Source organism: Lissotriton vulgaris, unplaced genomic scaffold, assembly GCF_964263255.1.
Source record: "Lissotriton vulgaris unplaced genomic scaffold, aLisVul1.2 SCAFFOLD_2347, whole genome shotgun sequence".
NCBI lineage: Eukaryota > Metazoa > Chordata > Amphibia > Caudata > Salamandridae > Lissotriton > Lissotriton vulgaris.
The window spans coordinates 348,933-357,944 of record NW_028248842.1 but is presented as its reverse complement, the minus strand read 5'-3'; the positions used below and the strand labels follow the sequence as shown (position 1 = coordinate 357,944).

The 9,012-nt window shown below is 47.1% G+C and overlaps 1 protein-coding gene across 1 annotated transcript in view; it reads left to right on the top strand.

Moving 5' to 3' along the window:
• Positions 1–3,295: 3,295 nt before the first annotated feature.
• The window catches only part of LOC147663798 (MORN repeat-containing protein 1-like), a 313,512-nt gene continuing 307,795 nt past the window's right edge, over positions 3,296–9,012 (top strand). The window contains exon 1 of the mRNA XM_086950197.1: positions 3,296–3,404. Within this exon, the coding sequence (XP_086806323.1) occupies positions 3,296–3,404 (109 nt within the window). The remainder of the gene's footprint in view (positions 3,405–9,012) is intronic.

Genomic DNA, 9,012 nt, shown 5'->3' with positions numbered 1-9,012 from the left:
AATGGACACGCACACGCTACACCGCGGATAGCAAAGATGACACTGAGGCTTCTAGACTATGTGTACGAGGTGGAGTACAAACCTGGCCCAAGGAATAGAGATGCTGACTTCTTAAGCAGAGCAGCAGCGAAGGAGGGAGCAGACGAACAGGAACCCCCCGGATGGGAAGGGTACATGGTAGCGACCATGCAGGACATGGAACAGGTCATCAGTGAACAAGAATGGGCGGAAGCATAACGACAGGACGAAACCCTGGAAGCGTTCAAAGGATATGTGACCCATTGATGGCCGGACAAAAGACACCTAGATAGTCAGATGAGGAAGTACTGGGAGGTGAGAGAAGAACGTCAATAGAAGAGGCTCCCACGTTCTTGTTGAGAGGAGACGAAGTCATTCTGCCTCAGCAGTTGGTGGAACACCTATTGGCGATTCTGCATGAAGGACACCAAGGGATCACAAAAACCAAGGCGTTGGCGAGACAAGCATACTGGTGGCCGGCGATTGACAACCAAGTGGAGAAGTACGTGAGGACGTGTGAGTCATGTTCCAGAGCAGACAAATCGCAAACCTTGATAAGGCCGCAATTGGGAAAATTTCCTATACCTAACAGCCCGTGGGAAATGGTATCCATTGACATTGTAGGTCCCATCCTCAACCTCGAGGGAGTGCAGAAATATGCCATTGTGATGGTAGACCGGTACTCGAAGTGGCCATAGGTGGAAGTAACAGAAACAGTGGACACAGAGGCAGTGCTGTCCTTCCTTACGGCAATATTTGTGAAGGAAGGGATCCCCAAGGTGATAACCTGCGACAATGGCCCGCAGTTCGTGTCAAGCAAATGGGAGGCGTTTATGGCCCGTAATGGGATAGAGGTGAAACGCACCCCCATCTACCACCCGGTAGGAAACAGACAAGTTGAGCGGTTTAACAGAGTGATAATGGGAACCATCCAAGCAGCAATCAGCGCAGGTCAAGATTGGGAGAAAGAACTACCCAAAATGCTATGGGCATACTGCATCACCCCTGGAGCCACGGGGTACAGTCCGTTCAAAGTGTTGAAGGGCAGAGAACCGTTCACCAAAGACAAGATAGCGTGGAAGCACTTGGTAGTGCAAAGCAAATGGTCTCCTGCTGTGGTAAAAGAAAACCTAGAGAGGGCACAGGGGGTATACACAGAACATTACAACAAAAGGCGCAATGTACAAGGAGTGACCTTAGAAAAAGGAGACTGGGTGAGGGTGAAAGTGTCAACGCTGAAAAAGAAGGGTGAAAGTAAGTTCACGCCACCCCTCAAAGTCATTGAACTCTATGCCCGGTCGGCACTGCTAAGCGACGGCAAGGTAATCAATCAAGAAATTTGTATAGCGCGCTACTCACCCGGAGGGTCTCAAGGCGCTTGGGAAAGAGGGGTCCGCTACTGCTCGAACAGCCAGGTCTTGAGTTGCTTCCTGAAGGAGAGGTGGTCTTGGGTAAGACGGAGGTCGATGGGGAGGGAGTTCCAGGTCTTGTCTGCCAGGTAGGAGAAGGATCTTCCTCCCATGGTGGCTCTTCAAATGCGTGGAACGGCGGCGAGGGCGTGGCTGGTTGATCGTAGCTGGTGGGTGGGAGTGTAGAAGGTCAGGCGGTTGTTGAGGTACCTTGGGCCCAGGTCGTGGAGGGCCTTGTGTGCGGGGGTGAGGAGACGGAATGTGATTCTCTTGCTGACGGGGAGCCAGTGCAGGTCTCTCAGGTGTCCGGAGATGTAGCTGTGTCGGGGGATGTCCAGGATGAGTCGTGCAGAGGCGTTCTGGATGCGTTGGAGTCTTTTCTGCAGTTTGGCTGTGGTTCCAGTGTAGTGGGTGTTTCCGTAGTCCAGTCGGCTGGTGACGAGTGCCTGGGTGACCGTCTTCCTGGTTTCGGTGGGGGTCCAACTGAAGATCTTTCGGAGCATGCGTAGGATGTTGAAACACGATGATGAGACGGCGTTGACTTGTTTGGTCATCGCGAGGGAGGAGTCCAGGATGAATCCCAGGTTGCGTGCGTGCGTGGTCCGTTGGTTTGGGTGCGCTGCCCAGGGCAGGGGGCCACCAGGAGTCGTCCCAGGCAGAGGGTGATGATCCCAGGATGAGGACTTCCGTCTTGGTATGGTCACAAGATCCGATGGCCAAATGTAACAAGATCCTTAACTGGGAAGTGGATTCAGATGGAGCTATGGACCAGGGAGAAGTGCAAGGACTAGGTAATGGAAGGAGAGAAGAAGAGCTGAGGGAAGAGAATGTTATAGACAAGGCCTGGGAAGAAGAAGACAGAGGGACAAGTAAAGAGACTAATCTGAAGGAAAGCAGGAAGGAGATGAACAAGAAGAGCGGAGAGTCAGAGCAAAGAAGAAATGGAGAAAGATAAGTGCAGAAGGCCGCCATGGAAGTGAACAGTGGTGAGAGAGAGATGGAAGTGGTGAGAACCAGAGCCGGCAGAGTTGTAAGGGCTCCGAAGAAGTTTGAGGACTTTACGATGAGCATCAAGTAAGACTGTTATGTTATAAATGTGTTTCAAACTGTTGAGGACACTAAAGGGGGAGATATGTGGTGACGGTCTAGTGCGCCGGGTAGGCGGAGACCTGAACCGGAAGGGCAGCCATTTTAGATAGCGACCGGACCCGAGCCAGAGCAGGAGCGCGCCCCGGCGCTCCGAGGAATAAACCAAGTTATCTAACGTATCAAGGCTGTGTGTGTATTATTTTAGAGGTTAAAGAGCACTCTTACACCCTACAACCTCACCTGTCATGAAGTCATGCCATAACTTCTCCACTAGTGAGAAGTGAGTAGTGTGAGCACATCGATGTGCCTTCTGTCACTGCAGTCCGGAAAAAACGGACCGCCTGTGCCAGGGCACAAATCAGAGCCCGATAGAGACCCGTTTTGAGGCCCCTTTTAAAAACTGCTGGTGCTCAGCACTCAAAGCCCTGTCTATAGCATATATTCATTAGCTCCGTGGCATCCTGGAGAAGTTGCAAAAGTGCCAATTCTGTGCTTTAAAAAAAAATTGTCATTTACAACACCAATAGCTCTAACTTTCACAAATACGGGATCGATTGCATTGCAAATGCTTGTCTTATAATACCCTATATATAAGAGATTCACAACCAGATGTAACCATTCCGAAATGGCCGCTCTTTCCGAGATACACTAACCGTAGCGAATAATACACTGTATGGTACAGCAATGCATATAGAATGCTATTCGCCCATTTTTCGTTTGCAGGCATGAGCCTTGCCGCAATTGGGCTAATCTGAGTTTCCATAGTTACGAGAGCGCCAATGGCTAAGAGCCGTTTTGTGACTGAGCGGACGCCTCTGTTCAAGATGGCAACACAGAAAAGCAGTGGAACCCGGTACATAGGGGAGGTGAAGCGGCAACTGCGGGAAGGTATAAACACCGGGTTTTGTCTTTGAAGAGTGTGCGTAGCAAATGCTCTCTATGTAACATCTCTTTGAAGCAGACTAACTATGCTGTCATTCTGATTCTTCACTACTGACGTGATTTCAACCCCCCCCCCCCCCCCCCTCCTCCCGTGAGCTCCAACTTGTCAGGTCACGCTCTGAGTACGTTTCTTCCCCTTCTTCATGCGACTGACGTTCTGCGAACAGTTGTCAGCCGGTCTGTGTCACTTTCAGCCTGTTTTATTATCTCAGACAATAGCTGGAGGATGCTAGCATTCTTATAAGGGGAAAAGTGGGTCCGTACAATTCGTTGAGCTGTTTTAAAACTAACCTTATCCTCGGCTTAGCTCTCAAATGTCCTTATTCAATACATGAATAGGTTATCTGGCAAGTTTTTTTGTGTGGAAATCCTGATAATCCTGTTAGAAATGTAGATTTACCAGTAGTACCAGCATGGAGAGACCAGCATTGGCGATTCCAGTAGCCATTGCAAGTTGGTGCCGGTCGCCTAAACGTTGTAGTAAAATATATATATATATATATATATATATATATATATATATATATATATATATATATATATATATATATTATTTTTTTTTTTTGAAAGTAGCCGTCGCTTAATTGCATTAGAAGGGTATGCTCCTAGAAGGCAGACTTGTTAAGAACAGATGTAAGAGCCCTTTTAGGTGTGAATTGACCTTAACCAAAAAAATTATTCTTATTGTCACAAATAAAAGGTACTATTAGTTTTGACTAACGGTAACATGAAGACATACTTTAAAAACACAAGTATGATAAAAAAAAAGCACAAAGAACAAGGAAGAGAAAGCATTGGCAGATTCAAGTATTGACCCATTAGCCTTGGCAGTGGCACTTAAGTGCTCTATTTTGAGCAGATGACATGGACATGCCATAACTCAAAGTGCCAGAGATACAGTGATCAAAGTGGTCTGGCCCAATACTCTAATGCTTTATGTTATGGTGGACAGAAGTAAAATGCGGATGGCAGTTGAACAGGGCAAAGACGAAGAGGGCTGAACAGATGCCCCTTTATGCATGTATATATCAAAGTTTATTTTACTTCTGATATTTCTTCGGGCAAAAGCCTACCGGACAGCGCCGCCGTCTTGTTTGCTAATGACTTAGTGCGAACATTCTGAAAGTAGTCCACTAGGATGAAGAACCCATGCCTCCCCTCTCCAGAGTCATGCATATGCCATCTGTGGCAGTGGTGAGGAGAGTTTCCGTACTGTGGTTGGGTCTGCAATCAGAATGAGTGGTGTTGAGGAGTGGTGGTTGTTGAGGTAGTCAGTGAGGTGTATGTTGATGATTTTCTCTGAGACATTGGTCAGGAATAGTAGCAGGGGGGGTCGGCCTGTAGTTGGATAGCGTTGAAGGGCCCTTGGAGGGTTTTTTCAGCAATGGGAGGACAGTTGCGTGTTTCCATGCACCTGGAAGATCGCACAAGAGATTTAGCCATTCAGAATGGGTGTGAGCATGGCACTGATGGGTTGAAGTTTTCTGGAGTAGGAGTGGAGGGGCAGGGGTTCGATGGGGCCCCTGAGCAGATGGGTTTCATGGTGGCGGTGGTTTCTTCAGTGGTGATGACAGGCAATTTGATTAAGATTGTCTCTTTGGATAAGATCAGAGGTTGTTGGCGAGGTCTGTCCGGTCCAGTTGAAGGCTGAAGTTGCTGTAAATGGCTGTGATTTTGTTGCTGAAGAATTGAGAGGGATTGTTGGAGGGGTCCTGCGAGGGGGTGATCATGTTGAAGGTATTGCTGTGCACAATGCGGTCTGCCAGAGCTGCGCATTTGGTTGTCCGGATATTTTGGTGGTAGCGTCTGAGGGCTTATTTGAATGACCTCCTGTCTCTATTGTCGTGGCTCATTCTCCATAGGTGCTCCAGTTGTCTGCAGTGGCATTTTGTCATTCTAAGTTCCTCCGTGCATCAATTGGTCTGAAACCTGTAACTTGTGGTATTGCTGTGTTTAAGAGGAGCCATGGAGTCAGCGCAGGAGGCGATTCAATTGTTGGAATTCTTGATGGCTTTGGGGAGGCTGTTGCTGTTTTTGGGTCAATGGTTGTTGAGAGCGGTTTTCCAGTCCTTGCCATTGATGCTGTTGCACTTTCAGCCAGCTGGTCTGGCAGTGGTGCATGTGCGTTGGACCAGGACGGGATGCTGAACTTGATGAGGGTGAAGTTGGCTGTAACAGGTGTTCCATGATGGAGGGTGATGTGTCCGTGGAGGTGGTACAGCTGAAGGTGTTCTTGTGGTTAATGGCAATTCTGCCTCCAGTCTTGTGAAGTGTGTCTTGCCTGGCAATATTATAGCCGATGGGAATTGCTGTGGCGATATCCGCTGAGGATGTAGGGTTTGGCCATGTTTCTGTGATGAAAAGTATGTCTAGAGCGTTGTTGTACATCGGTCCCAGATCTCTGTGAAGTGTTTGGTGAGTGAGCCGTTGTTGAGGAGCATACATGCGATTGCACAGTATTATGGGAGTGGTTGCAGGACTGTGTGAATGCGAGAGAGTGGTTGTTGGGGGCTGTCTCTGCAGGTGCTGTGAGTGTTGGGTCTATGCACGTGCATCAAAACTTGCAGGAAACGCAAGCGAATGCTTCCTCTGTGTGGTTTGGTGCAGTGAAGCAGCAGCATGCGGAGCACCTGCCAGGGTTGAGGGCACGAGTGTTGCAGCATGGTAGTGCGGGGGGCGAGAGAGGATTAGGGTTCCTGGCACCTGGCAAGGCCAAAGCACAGACGGGCTTGACTTTGTCATCTGATCCCCAACCAGAGTGGCATTTGAGCACATCATCCCTAGTACTTTACTATTCATTAGGGCATTTAAGAATGAAGATGAATTGCTATTTGGTACACCACTGGATATGCACTCTGGTCCTCAAAGTGCAATTCTGTAAAGACATGAAAGATTCAGAGGACCACCTTCAGTTGCAATGCAAATAAATTCTGTATTTCTTCGATATATTTCATTCTTAATTTTCAGCCAAATTGTATATCGTGACAAATGAGTTACTTTATCAGGGCTCCAAATTATTTTTAATTTCTTGTAGACAAAATTATATATGCTTTGTTCTTGATGAAACCTCGTATTATGATTGTATAAGAGCTGTAGTTGTGTGGCACCTTGAAACCAGCTAACCACCAGCTACATCATCTCTGTCCTGAAAGCACTGCACTTGCCAAGACGTACTGCGTGATTTGTGAGGCCATTTATACTAAGAAACCAGGCTCTGAACATGGAAATTCTTTATCTCCAGTAGAGTGGCATCAACGCTCATATAGCCCCTTCCCCTGAAACATCACAGCTAAAATCTAGAAGCCAGCCAAGGAACATGTATATGAAAAGTGATTTTCTTTACCAATCTCCCAAGTCAATGAAATGAACTACCTCTGCATCTCTTGCAAGTAAGTCCATCTCTTCACCATTTTCCTGCCACTAGTGGTGTGAGTCCCTACCTGACAGCATTCTATATATTTGATCTTGCTGTGCACCTTTTGGTGTCACCACCATGCTCCAAACACTGTCCATGATTTGCACCTCATGTTGTGACGACGACAGCTCTGACCCAGGGATGCCCCTCGGGGTCTACTTACAAGGCCCATTGCACAGTGCACCTTGAGGTGTGCCACTATGCATTTCACAGTGTGTTTTTGAGGGGCTGTGGGATGTCTCATTATACCTCTTGTGGTGTCTCAACAGTGTCCTCTGAGAGTTTGGCAGCAGTGCGCCACATAGGGCCCGATTACAAGTTTAGTGGTCCATGGACTCCAGACTTGTGGGGGCGAGGCACTGGCTGTCTCCCACCTGCTCTATTAGGAGTAGAGGGTTTGACCATCACAGCCCCATCACAGCTGCCAGGGTACCGCCGTTTGTTGGCAGTGTTGTGGCAGTATAGAGGCATCAATATGCTTGGCGGGACTGCGGTAGTTCCGCCAAGCATATTCGGAGTTTCCTCTCCACCAGGGTTTTCATGGTCTTTCCTCCTCCAGCAAACCCGGGCGGAGAAGAAATAAAATGGGCCCTGTTGCCTTTGCGCCCTGGAGATGTACATAGGGGGTCAAACATGTGCCCCCCCTGTGTGCATGCACACCAGTTCCTGCAAGGCATGGGCCTAACAGTCCATGCTGTGCAGGAACTGTTTTTGGCGGTCCCATTGTTGTGTCTGTTTTTAGAGACACCACCGTCGGAACGCCCAAATAAAGCCCACCAGACAGGAGGAAACTCCTAATCTAGCAGGCGGCTCGACCACAGCTTTGGGGGTGTGGCGGTGGGTCGGACACGGCGCCGCACCACCAATGTCGCAATCGGGCCCTTAGTGTTTCCGAATGCTTCCCCACAGTGGCCTTGCTATGACCCTTGTGGTGTTCAACCTTGGCCATCACAATGATCCATTATGCACATCAAAATGTCCCTTCATTGTCCGTCATTATATCTCAGGGATGGCCCTTGAGATGTCCCTGTTGTGTTTCACAACGAATCAATTTGCCTTGTCTAGAGTACGAAACCTTTGTGCATTGTCACTCACCATGATCCCTACTGTGTTGCGAAAGTTGCTTGTTACTACTTTTCATTATGCCCTCAGTGGTGTCCTAGTCATACTCGTGTTGGTGTATTCACAAGGCCTATGACTCAGCCAGTGTGCTACAGCTGTACTGTGCCCAAGATACTGGCCACAAATATGTAGATTCTTTTAGCACCCTATGGATTTTATTACAATATCTTCTACGTTTATTTCGTATGGCATAGTATCATGTTTGGTATACCCATAATATAATATTTAAACAATCTAATGGTAAATCACCTACTAAAATATACAAGCATCGGCGAAGCCAATAGGTCTTGCCCATGCAAGATCTATTGGTGGCTTTGTCAATATTTTTTAGCCATGTTGCAAATAGCGAAAAGTAAAGAAAAAACCTTTATGACGAAGCCAGCTTTGACTGCGTTATAGTGTTTCTTTTTTTACTTGCAGCTATGCTGCACTGAAGCCAGTGCTGCTTTATAATCTATACTATAATGTCCCTGTAGATATATAGTCTGGGGGCCACAATCGCACCCCTGACCTTTGCATGCGGCCCCCTGTTTAAAACGGACAAGTAGTTATTTACAAGTTAATCATCGTGAAAGAAAGCAAGTAACTAGAATATTCTAAACAGTTAACTTTTGTCCCTCCGTAATGTTTAAAGACCTTCTTCAACAAACGTGTAAAATATGAAAAAGTATTTTTAAAATTTTTAAAAATGTCTTTTATTCACATGCAGAACTGTTTCATCCTAGTTGTAGTAGTACATCAGAATAAATCAGTGCAAGTATTCTTTTTTTAAAGAATGGTTCTCAAGCCTGAATTTTGAAACATTCATGTTTCCGTACACCAGGATTGGTAATATTTGTATAAGAATCACATCATATTCCCCTGTTTTAGTGCTTCGAGGAGCTTCTTTCGCCATGTGTTTCAGTCTAGAGGAAGGTGTTTTTCAATTAGCTCTAATGACCTCCTCATGATGCTTGTGTTTCCTGCTTCCTGTTTTAATTCATTTGTTTGAAAGTGGAAAAGGTTGTTTTTCGTTCA